The sequence below is a fragment of the Calonectris borealis genome, chromosome 9, assembly GCF_964195595.1.
Source record: "Calonectris borealis chromosome 9, bCalBor7.hap1.2, whole genome shotgun sequence".
Lineage (NCBI taxonomy): Eukaryota > Metazoa > Chordata > Aves > Procellariiformes > Procellariidae > Calonectris > Calonectris borealis.
Window position 1 is genome coordinate 3,491,312 of NC_134320.1, and position 15,700 is coordinate 3,507,011.

General features: G+C 42.1%; 1 protein-coding gene across 6 annotated transcripts in view; it reads left to right on the forward strand.

The window, feature by feature from the left end:
* DGKD (diacylglycerol kinase delta) overlaps nucleotides 1–15,700 on the forward strand; it is a 72,817-nt gene that overhangs the window by 40,102 nt on the left and 17,015 nt on the right. For all 6 annotated transcript variants that reach the window (XR_012674806.1, XR_012674805.1, XM_075158007.1 and 3 more), the window contains 14 exons: nucleotides 2,668–2,772; nucleotides 3,619–3,751; nucleotides 4,630–4,736; nucleotides 5,295–5,420; nucleotides 6,486–6,588; nucleotides 7,115–7,277; nucleotides 9,359–9,467; nucleotides 10,235–10,374; nucleotides 11,111–11,195; nucleotides 11,771–11,865; nucleotides 11,965–12,064; nucleotides 12,219–12,492; nucleotides 14,353–14,514; nucleotides 15,299–15,427. Coding sequence is in view for 4 of the 6 variants with exons in the window: in XM_075158007.1 (XP_075014108.1) it covers nucleotides 2,668–2,772; nucleotides 3,619–3,751; nucleotides 4,630–4,736; nucleotides 5,295–5,420; nucleotides 6,486–6,588; nucleotides 7,115–7,277; nucleotides 9,359–9,467; nucleotides 10,235–10,374; nucleotides 11,111–11,195; nucleotides 11,771–11,865; nucleotides 11,965–12,064; nucleotides 12,219–12,492; nucleotides 14,353–14,514; nucleotides 15,299–15,427 (1,831 nt within the window). In the remaining 2 variants the exon portion in view is untranslated. The remainder of the gene's footprint in view (nucleotides 1–2,667; nucleotides 2,773–3,618; nucleotides 3,752–4,629; nucleotides 4,737–5,294; nucleotides 5,421–6,485; nucleotides 6,589–7,114; nucleotides 7,278–9,358; nucleotides 9,468–10,234; nucleotides 10,375–11,110; nucleotides 11,196–11,770; nucleotides 11,866–11,964; nucleotides 12,065–12,218; nucleotides 12,493–14,352; nucleotides 14,515–15,298; nucleotides 15,428–15,700) is intronic.

Here is a 15,700-nt window from a genome sequence, read left to right on the forward strand (position 1 = left end):
TGGACAGTCTGTTCAGTGATCCAGGAAGTCAGTAGCCTCAGAAAGTAATTCTTATCAAAGGAGCGTCTGCATTTCTGTATTTTATGCCAATATTTTAGATTTCATGTCTTCCAAGGTGATTTAAAAATACTATGTACTTTGTATTTGCCCCCCCCCATCCCCCTCCCCCCAAAAAAAAAAAAAAGAGAAAAATAGGAAAAGGGACAGCACTGAATAGGGGTGTTCTGAAATGGGATGTAATGATAATAAATTAATTTTACCAACTGTTTTAAATTATTTTTCCCTACTGCCCAAGAGCATGTCAGTGGCTTGTTGAATGAACTGGCGGTTCCTTACAAAAACTGCTGGTTTTAAAGCGATGAAAAGTCCTTGGATGCTTCGTCCTAGGATGTTTGGACTTTACATAGGGCACTGTTGTACATATGCAATTATGGATGTTCTTGACTTTGCCGCCAGAAAAAAGTGGGGCCCCGTGCTGTCTGAACAAATTATTTGAACTTGGTTTTACTTCCAGGGGAAAAGCTGCTTCCTCTTAGCAGGACTTCAGAGATGCAGCGTGTTCTTCTCTAACTTCACACTGATTTTTGCAGTAGTGTTTCATGCTCTGTAAAAGGTTTCTCTAGGGTAGCCTTTCTTACATAGCAGAGTTTTTGATGGAAATACAGTTAACCGCCCACTTTTCTACTTTCCCAAGGAAAAAGAGACTCCTGTGATTACCTTCTTTGGGAATAAATTTTATCAGAGCTGGAATTGTTTAAAGGAAAAGTCAGGGAAGAGAGAAGGAGTTATTCAAAGTTTTATTTTTAGAAAATTGTAAATATTTATTTCTGTTTGCTTACAATTGATACAGATCAGGTCATTTTGTCCAAGACAGAATGCTCCATGCCAAAACTCTGTTTCTAATATGAATGGCCAGGCCTTGCTTTGAGAAGGTATTTAGCTCCATTCATTGCCTACTTGATGTGACTGTAGCACCATTTCTAGGTATTGGTAATACCTCTGGGTGAAGTTAGTGCTATTGCAGGTGAATGCTGCAGTCTACCCTATGAAAAGAAATATATTTTGAAAATTGAAGACCTTGAAATAAAGCAGAAATTTACAAGTGTATCTTTTTTGTTGACATTACATGCACATTTCTTAGTGTATGCTCTGATGCACTTCAATATCAACTAAAAGTTTCATGTTCAACTTCAGAGGTTTTTATTTTTAATCTGTTCTATGAATCATAATGAGAGAAGCGAGAAACAGACTGGAAAATGGTAGTTAACGGGGATCGTGTATTGGGGTGACGTGTGTGGTTTTTTAGTGTTCATCAATAAAACGTGCATGCTTGCGAGAGCCACATGGGCTTCATCAGCCTGACACAATCCTGGTTTGTTTTAATCTGTTATTTCAGATGTTAGAGTACAATTTGCTGGAAAAGCAGATGATGCTGATTTTTTTTCCTGTACAAAATGTAGAGGGGCACAGGAGAGTCTGGGCTGCTGGAAGTTTTTAGAGTTGACATAATGGGGAGCCTTTTGATTTTTGTTAATGGTGCTCAACCTTAATCCAGCTTTTCTTAAATCCAGATCTTGCAAACACTTCAATATTGGTCTAATTTCAGAAGTCGGTTGGATGGAAATCAGTAAGAGGTGTGCACAGGGAGGAAGTGTTAGTAAGATAAGATAACTATGGGGAGGGGGAAGAAAGACTTTTGTCTTAGGAAGAATAAATGTTGATTTATAGTCAAGTCTGGACCCCAGCTGAATGGGCAGCCCTGTGGACAGCAGACATGGTCCTCTGAAGAGCCAGGAGCTTTCATTTCTCTCTGCTGCCGCCGTCTGACAGAAGGAGAGAGCATTGGTGGTAGGCTACACAGAGACCCGTCTGCCTTCCTGGGCAGAGGGGGGCTTCGGCCACCCTGCATGTCTTCTACTGGTTTGTTAAAACACTGAACTGTTTATTTAACACAGGGCAACTACGGCATGGGAGTTAGCCCAGGGTAGAAACACACTGAGGAGAGTATTTTTAGAGGAAGGCAAACTCACCACGACCTCAAGCTGCTAGTGGAACATTTGTTGGAGTATCTTTTATGTAATAAATGTAGAACAAGCCCTCAGGAAAGGTTTGAAATACAGTGATTTCTCTTCTAGATTGCTTATTTTGTTTGATTTCTCCCCTCCTCCCTTGCCACTTGTCATGACTCTAAACAGGTTTTTAGTATGATGTTAAAGAGCACGTTATCTAATTTATTAATTGCTAGAAACTGGTATATTATAGTGTTAACAAAATGTTTTGATGTTGTTGCCAATTTAAAAAGTCATTAAGTCATTAAGTACTTAAAAAAAACTTATGCAAGTTCTGCACATGTAATATATTAACTTCTACTGCTCTGTGCTTGATTTGTGTTTTGCTGTTATTTGGGGCCTAAGAGATTTCTTTACTCAGTTCAGTATTGGGAATGACAGCTAAAATCTCTGTGGTTCTGTACATTTATGAAGGAATTAAGGTATGTTACAGTGGAAGAGAATCCTGGTTGAAAGGTGCAAATAACTTCCATTCTGTTGTGCAGCTTATTGCCTCTGAAAATAGCTTCAATAGACTGCACTAGCGATAATGTGTTCTCTTGCTGTCTGTCACTGACATGCCCAGAATACACACTACTAATTTTCTCTCACTCTTCAGATTATCACTCCATGTCGGAAGCTCATCCTTTGTGCTGATAACAGAAAAGAGATGGAAGATTGGATTGCGGCACTGAAGACTGTACAAAACCGTGAACATTTTGAGGTAATAGGAAAATGTGTTCCTTTGCACTCTGCGCCTTCTCTTCTAAATAACAGCTTGTTTTGAGATTGGAGTCAGCTTCCAGTGAAGATAATAGAGGTCGTTTTTATTGACTGTAATGGGTGTAGTGTTAGGCCTTCTGTAAAAACTATGCCAAATACATTGAAGTGATTCTCCAAAGAATGCTTGTGGCTTTGTATGCTCTCCCTTGGTAACTTTGAGAGCACTTTTCAGAGTATGGGTAGGTTTTGAAACACAGTTCTCCTCCCGTTGTCTTTTCACTCTTCAATTATCCTCCCTGTCCTAATTCATGTCTTGCCTGCTTGGTATTCTGCCTACTTCAGTGCATCTGTTTGCTTTTTGGGGCTGTAGTTAGACCAGCACTGCCACCAAAAGAAGCTCTCTTGTGTTTTCCCTACTCTGATGCTTGTCTCCCTGTTGTCTCTTCCCTTATGCTGGCACAAGCATTCCTCTGCTATGCAATAAACCAGGTCAGGGATCTGATCTTGCGGAAAACTTAATCCAACAAAAAAATGGGGAAGGAAAGGATCAATTCTTCAGCAGATAAATTCTCCAGTTCATTTCCCTACGCGCGCTTGTAGTGAGACAAAGATGGGAGGTAGGACAGGAGCAGGAATGAAGGTGCAACTTCTTCTTCAAGTAGTCTCTTCTGGCTTAAAGACCTTCTGGAGTTACTGCTATTGTGTATAAACTGCACGTGGCCTACTCTTCCCTAGTAAAAGTGTTCTGGTTCTGCCTTTCCTGACTGCTATGTGCAAGTCTTTATTTTAAGGAAAAAAGTCTTGTTGCTCTACTTTAGGCTTTGCTGTAATACGTTTATTTTATTAGTCTACCCAGTACAGCATGGACCATTTCTCAGGGATGCATAACTGGTACGCCTGCTCACATGCTCGGCCAACGTACTGCAATGTGTGTCGGGAGGCATTATCTGGAGTCACATCACATGGGCTTTCATGTGAAGGTAAGCGTGCTTTCTTGTCTTCTGTTTTGGGAGCGTCATCTTTATAGCTCAGTGCCATGTTCCAGAGATAATTTAAGACAAAAATTGTTAACACTCTGCAAAAAGATGTAGAAAAATGCTGCATAATAAACTTGAGAGAGCTACAGGCTTGTATGAGACTGGAGGTCTTTCTGGACCTGATGCTGAAATACTTTGCTGCTGAATCCCTTTGGCTTCACGGAGAATTTTCCTGCAGAAGTCAAGATTAGGATCTTGGCATCCTTTTGTAGGATAATAGATGTGATGATGTTTTCCTGCTGGTTTTAGTGTTGGACCTGACAGTAATATAGCTGATTATTTTTTTCCCCATATACCCAAATACTGCCATCCCTTATTAAAATCATGTTTCTGAAGTGAACAGGTATGTACTTCTGAGGTATCAGACAGAATATTCGTAAGAATGCTCCTGTTCATAAGAATAATCATATTTGTAAGAACATCCTTGTTAAGTGTTTGAATGCCAGGAGGTTATTCTTTTTCAGCTTTGGCATAGCAGACATGCCTGGCTGCACACAGCTCATACTTCTAGCGTGAATGAGGTTACACCCACACTGTGTAAAAGGATGCAGGAGTGTATGACTCTGTAAATCATGTCAAATTTAACAAGGTGATAACTAAGCTTTGTACAAGCAACTGGCAAAAGTGACAAGGCAAGAATTAATAGCTGGCTCATCTTACTCAGTACGCTTAGAGCCGATAGTTTTGGCAGTGCTAACAAGGCTAGTGTGTGCCCGTGCTTTCTTCTGGAGCCAAATATGGTCACTTGGGAAAGCTTTTGCACAGACTGCCACATTACACGTTCTGAGGCGGGATTAATATATTCTTCTCTTCCTCTCTAGTGTGCAAGTTTAAAGCCCACAAGCGGTGTGCTGTGCGGGCAACCAATAATTGCAAGTGGACAACTCTGGCCTCTATCGGGAAGGATATCATTGAGGATGAAGATGGGGTAGGCGTCAGTCTTAACTATTCTAGCCTTATCGTGATGCTGAAGCACTGGCATGTGCTCTACAGCTTTCCTCACTCTACAAATAGCAGATTCTGCCTGTACGTGTTAGCGATGTGGGAAAGGCCTTTACTGTCAGAGCAGGAGATGCTGTGTGAAAAGTCCAGCCAGGGTGGCGAGGACTCCTTAATAGGAAGAGACTCCTGCTGTGGACCAGGGGAGTTGAGGTTAAATAATTGGAGGCATGGGGAACCTGTCTGAGTTTTGGCAAAAGGAAGATAAATGAGTGGTTGGAACAGTACCTTAGCATATGGGATGTCTGATGCAAGTCAGTTTTTCCTGGGTAGCCTGGGGCGAGTCACGTGGTCTCTTTGTGCTTGAGCGTGATATAAAATGCCAAAAGAGATCCTCAGGTGTTTTCTAGAAATTGCCTTTGCTGCCCTTAAACAGTGCATATAAAGACTTGCCTCTCTGTACGTCACAGTGCCGCAGTGCACCCTGTGCCCTTGCGTTGTGTTCTGGAAAGTCCATATAGCTTCTCTCCCTCTGTACCATTTGCAGATCTCAATGCCACATCAGTGGTTGGAAGGAAACCTGCCTGTGAGTGCCAAATGCACGGTGTGTGATAAAACCTGTGGCAGTGTCCTACGTTTGCAAGACTGGCGCTGTCTTTGGTGCAAAGCCATGGTGAGTTGAATAAACATGATCATTTCAGTAAAGGGATAGTCTTTGATCAGCTCTTTGCTGTGTTCTTTTAATGACATTTACTTAAAATGAAAGTTCTAACTGTGCTGTCATGAAGGACTTTATTGTTCTTCCTCCAGATGATAAACAGCCTGCAAGAGAGAGAAATTTAAATTTGTGCTGAGAAGTATCACTGTGATGCATAAAAGTAAGACCTGAAATAATTATCTGGCTTCTCTGCAAGCTCATTTTCTTTTGATAGTGGGCTTTCATAGAAGAATCTAATTACACTAAATATGAATCAATGCCTCAGGCATGGGAGGTATTGGATTTTAAGGAGCCATTATTTGTCATTTCTACAAGTCGAAAACATACAACAAAAAAAGATGATAAAGAATACTAAGCTATTTTAATAATAGCAATTTCCCTTCCCCTTGCAGTAGGTTTCTCTTGCCTAACCACTGTGGTTATGCAGATCTTGCTATGTTTCCAGTTATCTATAAGATTAATAAAAGAAGTATCACAAAATATGTGTTTATGGGGGAGTGGGAGGGGCTCAAATCCCAAGCAAACCCTCCATCTTGCAGTCGTCGTATACCAGAAATGACTGAAGTGCCCTACGCTACCTTGTATTTCCTTTTTTGGCTGGCTTTATTAATCCCTTCTTCTCTTACCTCTTATGTCCCTCATGTCTTCCTGCTTTGTTTTTTGTTTTCATGGATTCCCAGCTTTTTCTTTTGTTGCTACTTTTGATCTCTCAACTGAGGCTAGGATTTTGAAAGCAGAATGCCTGAAGGCTCTTAAAGCCGCGTAATCTGTTACCTGGTCCTCTCACCACTCAAAGTGCTAGTCTCATAAATTCAAATGGCAGAAAAAGTACATACTAATGGAAGGAGGAGAATTAGTAGAAGCCTCTGATTCGATCATTCTTAAAATAACTTTATCGATTGACATTTCCTTGGATTCTCCCCTTCCTTTCTTACTCTTCCTTTACAACCTCTTGTTGGGTGGCTTTTTGAGTTATATCACCCAAAAGAGTGAATGAATGTTTTTTGTTGGTGTTTTCAGGTACACACAGCATGTAAAGAGTTGTTGCCAAACAAGTGCCCTCTTGGGCTGTGCAAAGTATCTGTCATTCCTCCTACTGCTCTTAACAGCATTGATTCAGATGGTGAGTATCGCTAGTAAGGAGTGCCTTCTTTCTCCTCCTCTCAGTCACAGTCCCTTGAGTGGACACTGTTAATGCCAGACTCTGTCAACTGAAAATTCTGCTTTTTGGTGTTGCTGAAATTCCAAACTGGAAGATATTGCTGAAGTATGGCAGTGAACTGTTTGCTTTGCTTTCGCATTCAGTTTATTACCCTGTAACGTCAGTATTTGCTGAGCTGCAGCTGTTAAAATTTATTGAGAACAACTATATTGCAGAAGCAGTTTGGGAAGGTTGGGGAAGCTGAAAATTTTGGCATACTGCTAGGAGATAAGTGCGACATTTGGCAGCACGAGGTGTGGTTCGTGCTGGATTCAGGGCTGTGCGCATTTGGCATTTACCCAGTGAGTGCCATAAGCACAAGGAAAGTATTAGCTTCTTCATAGCTGTGCTGGGGTGTGGGGTGTTGGGTTTTTTTCTCACTCCATCTCCATGGGCAGCTTCACATCTCTTGGCTTTTCCTCCCTTTCCCTTCCCTTTTCCCCTACAGGTTTCTGGAAAGCTACTTGTCCCCCTTCTTGCACAAGCCCTTTGTTGGTCTTTGTCAACTCAAAAAGTGGAGACAACCAAGGCGTAAAGTTTCTACGAAGATTCAAACAGCTACTGAATCCAGCCCAGGTCTTTGACCTCATGAACGGAGGACCTCACCTTGGGTAAGCAGATATTCTATGGAAGCACACATTCCTTGTAAATACCAGAAAAGTACAAGTGATTTATTTGATTATAAGCTCATCCTCAAATATAACAAGGAACCTATTCCTCAGAGAAGACTGAACACAGATGAAGGTTGTAGGGGTTTTCCCCTTTCTGTGTTTAGTGTTATTGATTAGCTAAAAGCAAAAATGTTCTTGAAAAAGGTTATTATTTCCATTCATCAGTAACAGCAGGACAGCTTGAGGGGTTTTGGGGGAATTCCAGAAACGCTCCCCTGGAAGAAGACCAAGCATGGAAAGCTTGAATCCAGAAGAAAACTTGTCAGCAAACAGACTTGTAACGGGCATCCTGATGTACTGTTAACTAGAGTTAACTTGAGTTAAATCGGGTGAACAGACAAATGTCATAGACAGCAAATGAATATTGTCAAAATGAGATTTATCCAGAAATAACTTACCTGGGAAGTATGTGAAACTTCCATCCCTTAAAGATTTTATGGTGATATTGGGAAAACATTTCTTACGAATGCTTTTGGTAAAGTTGGTTCTGCCCTGGGATCTAGATGACATTTCAGGCTTGTTTACCAGATTACACTAGAATATCTATGAATAAAAAAAAACTGAGCAGTGTGGAATAAATTCCTTTGATGTATTTCTGCAACTCTGTTTAAAAAATAAAATTGGTCTCTAGTTTGCTCCCTCCGAGTATGTCTCTGCTGCATCGGATTTGAGAAACTTTTGTCATGAAGGCCATTTTGTGCATCTTATAATAAGAGCCAACACAAGGTGAACTTCCTTCATATTTTTCTAAATGTGACTCAAAGTCTATGACCTGTAGATGCAGGGTGCTAAATCTGGGAGTGTCCACTCTGGATGAGTGACCATTAGGTTCTGCTTTCCTGAGAACTGTTGTGGTTTCTTGCCGTAGTGCATTGTAAAACACTGGCCTTTAAAACTGCAGCATGCTGTCCAGGGGATGTGTTTGGCTGATAAATAATTTATAGAAAACTTTTAAAATTAAATCATTTTCTACTTCCCCTCCCCAGCTGGACTAACTGTAGAGAGGAATTCTGCTTTTAAGCAGGAGAGAAGGGAAGGGAGGGAATCAATTATTTTCTCAAGCTGTGGTGCACACTTCTAAAACAGCTGCTCTTGTTTGCTTTCTTAAAAAGGAAATGGTGGTACAGGGTGAAGGCTGCCTCTTAATAATTTAAATATTCTCAACTGGTGCCAGTCAAACTGTGCCATAAGGTGTTGTCATCTCTGATAGACATTTTTCATGTGTCAACAGTGCTTGAAGAAATAAGGATTTTCATGTACTACAGTAAATCCTGTTTAGTTAATAATAATAAAAAAATACATATATACAAAACCAAAATAAAAGCAGGCAGTAGTTCTGGAAGATGTTCAGTAAGAAGCACAGTTTCAAACAGGTTAAGGAGAGATTGGTTTTAATATTCTGAAAAGAGTGAATAGAGAAATTCACACTTGTTTTTTTGGTGAGTTGGTTGCCTGCCTGCAGGACGGACAAGGCGCTAGAGCATGATTTATGTTGCTTTCCCAGAAAAAGGACTAAAGCTTGTGAGGCTTTACATGCTCTTACAGTTGTCTGCTTACTGAATGACTGCATAAAGTTCCCACTCTTCAAGCTTTGCTTTAATTGCTGTGGTCTTGAGTGCAAAGGCAGTGACATCAGACCACTCCAAACAGTGACAAATAACTAGTGTTAGGCTGAACACAGCAAATCTGCAAAAAGGAATTAATTCAATGGATAATGAGCTATCACATGCTTGTTTTCTCTTCTGTTCAGACAAAAGTGCCCTGCTTTAGTAGAGGAGTGTGTCTGGGACATATTTCTGTAGTGAATAGTCATTGTAAATTGCTTAGCTGTATTTATAATTCCTTATTTATAATCATTTTAATTCATCTGTAATCTGACAGTGACCCGTATTCATTGCGAAATCAGAGCCTACTTTAAGCAAATCTGCCATGTTTATTACCTAGATTGGAATCGTTTATCATTTCTTTCTATAACAGCTGATTGTTCTTCTTTCTTGGTTTTTTCTTGCCCTTTTCTGCAGTTTACGCTTATTCCAGAAATTTGACACTTTCCGGATTCTAGTTTGCGGTGGGGACGGAAGTGTTGGCTGGGTTCTCTCTGAAATTGATAGCCTCAATCTTCACAAGCAGGTACCTACCCAACGAGCTTGGTTGAAAGAATGAAGGAATAACAACAGCATGGGTTGAAGAGGACTTTCTTTGATCATACAGATGTAGTTTGCCCCGGGACTGAAGCTGCTGAAAGCTTACCACAGCAGTGTTCTTGCAGTAGTTTTCTGCAAGAAGCAGTACCAGACTAATTAATTATTCCTATCTCCATTGCTTCCCCACAACTCCCTCTTACAAGATCCAGCTTTTGGAGTAGCTTTGAGTTACTCCTGCTCCATAGCCAGCAGAGACTTAGACTCGGAAAGGGCTGCAGTTAGAAAACTGGGAGTTCCACAAGGGTAGTGCTCCTCAACTTTTCCCTTTAATTCTCGTGGTGTTGTTTCTGAGTCCTGGGATAGACAGAAACTTCATTGGAGTAGGGGTGTCATACAGTCTTTAATTTGTTTCCATTTTGTCTTGGAGATGTCTATGCTAATTTTACAGAAAAAGCAACAGCACCACCTGATGGTTAAATAAATATATCTGTAGAAGGGGTTACTTTTAGTAAGATGCTCCTCGAGATGGTAGCTGTAATATGCTCCTCTCTCAATTAATAACTTAAAAGTAGAGGAAATTTTTCCTGACTAGTATGCCTTTCTGGCTGTTTTCCCCATCCAATTACTTTCTCCTTCCCCTGGGACTAGCTGTTTCTCAATGACTGGTCTGTGTAAGGAATCAGTCGTGTTACTGTTTGTGGCTTGTGTTTTCCCATTTGAATACCAGTTTTTATTTCCGTTTCTGTAACGCAGTGTCAGCTGGGAGTGCTGCCCTTGGGAACGGGGAATGATCTTGCCCGTGTGTTAGGCTGGGGGTCTGCTTGTGATGATGATACCCAGCTCCCGCAGATCCTGGAGAAACTGGAGAGGGCCAGTACCAAAATGCTGGACAGGTAAGTAACCATCTCTAACATCCTCCTCTGCTCAAGAGTTGTGTGAAAATACCCTTCCAGGAGAACTGGGCAGTTCTTGATTCTACCCAGCTGCTGGACTTCTTACTAATGCCAGTTAATGTTTTTTCTTTGATAATCCTCTGTCACCCTTTAGCAACAAAAGGTGGTCTGGCTTTCTGTGTCACTGCTGCAGAACAGTAATGAGAGAAATGGTCGTATGTCCAGTGTCCTCTCTTGTGTTCCAGAGTTCTCATCAATGGAGTTTGACAGCCTTACAGTCATGATTTTTTTTTTTTAAGCTATTTTTTTTCATGGTAAATTTGAACCAATTTATCTTGAGTTTGACTTAGAAATGAAAGCTGAATGCAGAAATGGACATCTTTACCCCTAGTGTTGATATTGCCTATATATCTTTGTACATTTAAAAATGCTTCTTGTCTTTAGAGTTGCATCTTGGCATCTGTTACGTTGAATCAAGTAACGTCCATAGAATTTCTGTGAGAGAGGGAAGAAGTACAGGGAAGGTCCTTGTGCTGTACTTGTTCATAGTGTCATCCCTTCCTCTTCCCCCAGTTCAGCCCCTCTGCAGTTCCATTGCAACCCTATGGCTTCCTTACGTCAGTCATGCCCCTGCCAAAGTGCAGTTCTGCTTGAGGTTCTAACCTGTTACATCCTTTGGATAAAGGAGGAAATCATCTGCCTTGTAGTGACAGCTATGATGTCTCCTTTTCAACAGGTGGAGCATCATGGTGTATGAAACCAAACTCCCTCGCCAGGCCTCCACTTCCACAGTCACTGAAGATTTCAGTGAGGATTCTGAGGTACCTCATGAGATGCAGAGGGCAGGGGACTGGGAGCAGTGGCCTCAGAACAGGCAAGATAGGAGGCAGTGGTTGAGTTCAAATGGAGCGGGCCTGAGCTATGACTTGGGTGAAGGAGGAGCTACAAATATCCTGGGTCTTTAAGTCAATGAAGTATTAAGGAGAAGGATGGAGGCTGGGTTACCAGAGTCAACAACCATAATGGGGAATGGGAGGAAAATGCTTTGGAAGAGGACAGAGAGGAAATGATCGACTTTTATCTGCTGTCATGACATCACGTTGTTGAAATTGTGGAAAGCTGCATAGCAGTCGTAAGAACTGTAAAAAAACAATTTTAGATCCGTAGTTAATCAGAGACTCTTAAGAACTGCACTGCTGATGATTTCTAGGTTCAGAATTAGTTTCTTCATCAGATTCAGATCTTCAGTGGGTAACTGAGCACTGGACCACAGAACTTCTCCAAGGCAAAAAAACCCTGTAGAATGATAGGTACTCTCTGGGGAGCCAGGGTTACACCACATATGTTGTAATGTTGGGAAGCAGCACCCCAGTGGCTTGTTTCTGACTGTCACTAGGTGCAGAAGATTCTCTTCTATGAAGACTCTGTGGCTGCTCATTTGTCCAAAATTTTGACTTCTGACCAACACTCAGTGGTCATCTCCTCAGCCAAGTGAGTACTTACAGGACAACTGCTCTAAGTGAAAGTTGCATTGTGAAAATCCTGAGACAATCCTTGCATGACTTTGTTCTCACTACCTTCTTTGTCTAGGGTGCTTTGTGAGACAGTGAAGGATTTTGTGGCTCGAGTAGGGAAAGCCTATGAGAAGGCAACAGAAAGCTCAGAGGAATCAGAGGTCATGGCCAGGAAGGTAAAACTGGAAAAATTGTTTGGGTTTTTACTTCTGAAGTGGAAAACTGCTCTTTTCTCAGAGAACTAGGACAGCAGCCATTCAGCAAGCCCTAAAAGAATGAGCTACCCAGTCTACTGTTAGTTCTACTCAAATGTTCTTCTTCGCCTTGTAGTGCTCTGTCTTGAAGGAGAAGCTGGACTCATTGCTGAAGACACTGAATGATGAATCTCAAGCATCTTCATCTCTGCCAAACCCTCCTCCCACCATTGCAGAGGAAACGGAAGATGGTGATGGGTCAGGCAGTGCTTGTGATTCTTCTAGTGACCGGTCGGTGGGCTCGTCATGTACTGCACGGCCCCAGATATTTCGCCCCCGAGAACAGCTCATGTTGAGAGCCAACAGCTTGAAAAAAGCCATTCGTCAGATAATAGAGCATGCAGAAAAAGGTAACCTGTTAGGAGTCCTGCTTGTGACTTGTTACAGGCTCTTGAGAAGTATAAATTTCCTTTATTCCAGAGGGGAGTAGGGTTCTTTATTAAAAACAGCTTGCCCAAGCTAGAAAAGCTATTCAGTAAGCCTGGCTATTTAGTTTCAGTATCATCTCTGCCAAGCCCACCTGTTTGAAACGTTGCTTGGTAAATGAGCCTGAAGTTCAAGGTATGTTCTCTCCCGTAGGGCTGGTTTAGGAAGTTACTACCCTCCCACACTCTGTTCATTTGCGTTTCCTGTCTGTCCCCACCCATACCGCAATTGTGTCAGCGCAACTGTTTGTGTGGCCTTGCTGTAAAACAGATCTGAAAATACTTGGGAAGAAAGTATTTTAAGTATTTTAACTTGGATTGTTTCAGAAATCTCTTTATAGTACAGCCCAGCAAAACAGTGCAGTGGTACAACTGCAGGAGAGGGCAGGAACTTCTTAAACTAGCTTTGTCACTGGGAAAATGTTAGAATACTGCGCCTTGATGCAAATCAGTTCTGTTCCAATGTAACTTCCTGGACAGGTGACCCTCTTCTCCACATCTTGACCCTTATCTCTCTCCAGCCGCTCACGCCCATAGCTCAAAGTTTCATTTCCTTTGAAAGGCGTCAGTCTCCCAGATGTTAGTCATAAACTCAGTGGTTTAACTTAGACCAAAGGAAGTACTTAACCGCTTATTACTGGAGATAAAAGCATTGAAGTTGCAGATGTGACGTCCATGCACACCTAAATGTGCACTATGAACAACTGTGTAGTCAGTTACAGATCATTGCAACGTTGCTTGGATTTCCAGCATTGCAATAATGTATAGAACCTATCCTGAAGGTGAAGTTACACGAGATGATGGAAGTTGAGCAAACAGCCTGCTTCTGGTGAAGTAGAGGTCTTGACCTCACTGCTGCCCCACTTTGCTGCTGCTTATCTTATGCCAATTTGATGTTTGTTGGAGTTCTTTTGGAGCCCAACCAATTTGCTTAATCCAGCAAGAAGAGTTTATTTTTCTGCTGGGCTAGCGGGCTGGATTGCCTGTGGGTAGTTTTGATGAACTCCAGAGTCAGCACAAGAGAGGGGAAAAGGCTGAAGGAAGGGGGGCTCGTCCCCCTGCAGAGGCAGCGAGTGGTAGATCAGCTCAGGGCTGTTCACAGAGCCGTGCCCTGTGAGGGTTGCTGGGGAGGAAGGCCCATTGATTACATGCAAAGGAGGTTTTGATTTCGTTAGGCAACATGCTAGCATTTAATTCTTACCAGCTCTTGGGCGAACTCCAGTTATGTTTCAAATGTATTTGTTCAACTTCTCCAAGCTGTTTTTCTTCTTCCAAAGCATGTAATCTATTTCTTTCCTTTGTTTGTATTGTTTTTTACCAACTGCTGTTTTTTTTGTCCTGATTATATGTGTCTAAGTGCCCTTTTCAAGTGGCTTATCCTATTGCCCCAGTACAGATTAAGCAAACAGAAAATTTATTAAATTTATCATTTAATGTCCATCTGGGTAGAATTTCTGGCAACATCTAAATGCAAATAAATGGAAGCCCATCATCTGTAGCACAGTTTACATCTCAGTAGCATTAAAGGTGGACACTTCTATTTAGAGCCTCTCTGCTAAAGAGCTCAGCAAAGAAAACAGGAGGCTAAGCCAGCCCAGTTCCAGAAGATCTCCAGAGCAGAGCTTAGTTGAGACAAATGATATAGGAAAGCTTTTCATTCTTTCTGTTCTTTCCTTTAAGGAAACGGGGCCTTTAGAGTCCCATCCTATTGTTATTTACATCAGTGGGAGGTGTTCCTTGCTAGAAGAGCTGTGAGGCGCTCACCTACTTTCTCTCTCCTTACAGCTGTAGATGAGCAGAATGCCCAGACCCAGGAGCAAGAGGGCTTCCTCCTTAGTCTCTCAGCCTCTGAAGAGGGCAAGGAGCTGAGAAACGAGGATAAAATCTCCCTGCAGTCATCACACAGCAGCAGCTATGGAGTGTCCAAAGGGAGGAGCCAGCGGAAAGGTACTACTCCGGGTCTGCCGCCATGCAGATCTTTGCCTGCAAATTGCAATTCTGTTAGTTGTAAAAAAGTGAGGGAGGTGTTACATGTATTACCTTCCAGGTTCTGTTTTTCTCTAATTTTTGAATGACTGCTCTTCAGATGCGAGGCCTTGCCCGTTTCTGTGCTCTAGCCTGTGCATCATACACCCCACTTTTCACTACATCTCTGATGGCTGGTCCATGATTTTAGCATATGGAGTCTAGGATTCAGAAATTTTCTTGCACCTTAGCCAGTAATCTGGGTTCTCTTGGCTTTCAGTGCTTGGACAAGGACAGTCCTGAGCATTTTTCATGTCATCTACCTGATCGCATTTCCCTGTAAGCCCCTGCCATCCTTTGCAGATGACAGAGAACGGAAGCCAGTTTGCTCTAGTAGGTTTAGTTATGCGAGTAATTTCTTAGAGATCCTCAATCACTGCAAATATATTTGGAACTTACCTGAGTGTTGATTGGGAGCCAAATACCCTGTTTGTTGTGCTGCTGGCACCAGCTTTTTCTCATCTCTATTTCTAATATTTGCACGTGGCATTTTGGTACCTCCAATCTGTGAGGTTTTCTGGCTGCACATATGCCACATCTGTCTCTTAACGACTGGTTCTGTCATCTCTTTGTTTTATGGTGGCTAGAGTGTTTTGCTGTTGAGTGATTCCTAACCCAGTCTTGGTGCTTGGGCTGTGCTGCTATGTGCTGGTCTGAATCACAGCGTTATGTTTGTCAATAGCCATGTTTGTGTTGTGTTTTACAGCCTCCAAGTCTCCTTGCGAAAGACTAATAAACAAAGGAAGTTTGTCGCTGGGCAGCTCTGCATCTCTTCCTCCCCAGACGGGAAACCGGGACAACTTGCCAATGCTGAACACAAAAATCCTCTACCCAAGTGAGTGTAACACCCACCACTTCCCATTGAGGCAGCCAACTGGAGTATGGGTGACAGCAGCGCAGGCTGCCGTCTCCACATGAAAACATGAAACTGCCCTGCCTGATGTCCTTTTGTGCAGGGTCCACTTGGAGAGAAGTCCCTTTGAGAGTAACTTTTCACTAGGGCTGAAAAGTGGACACTTGGAGGGAGCTGTGATAGTTTCCAGTTTGTAGCTAAGACCTAAACACAGAATGTCATTAACACTGTGCAGTGGCAGCATTTAGATGCCAA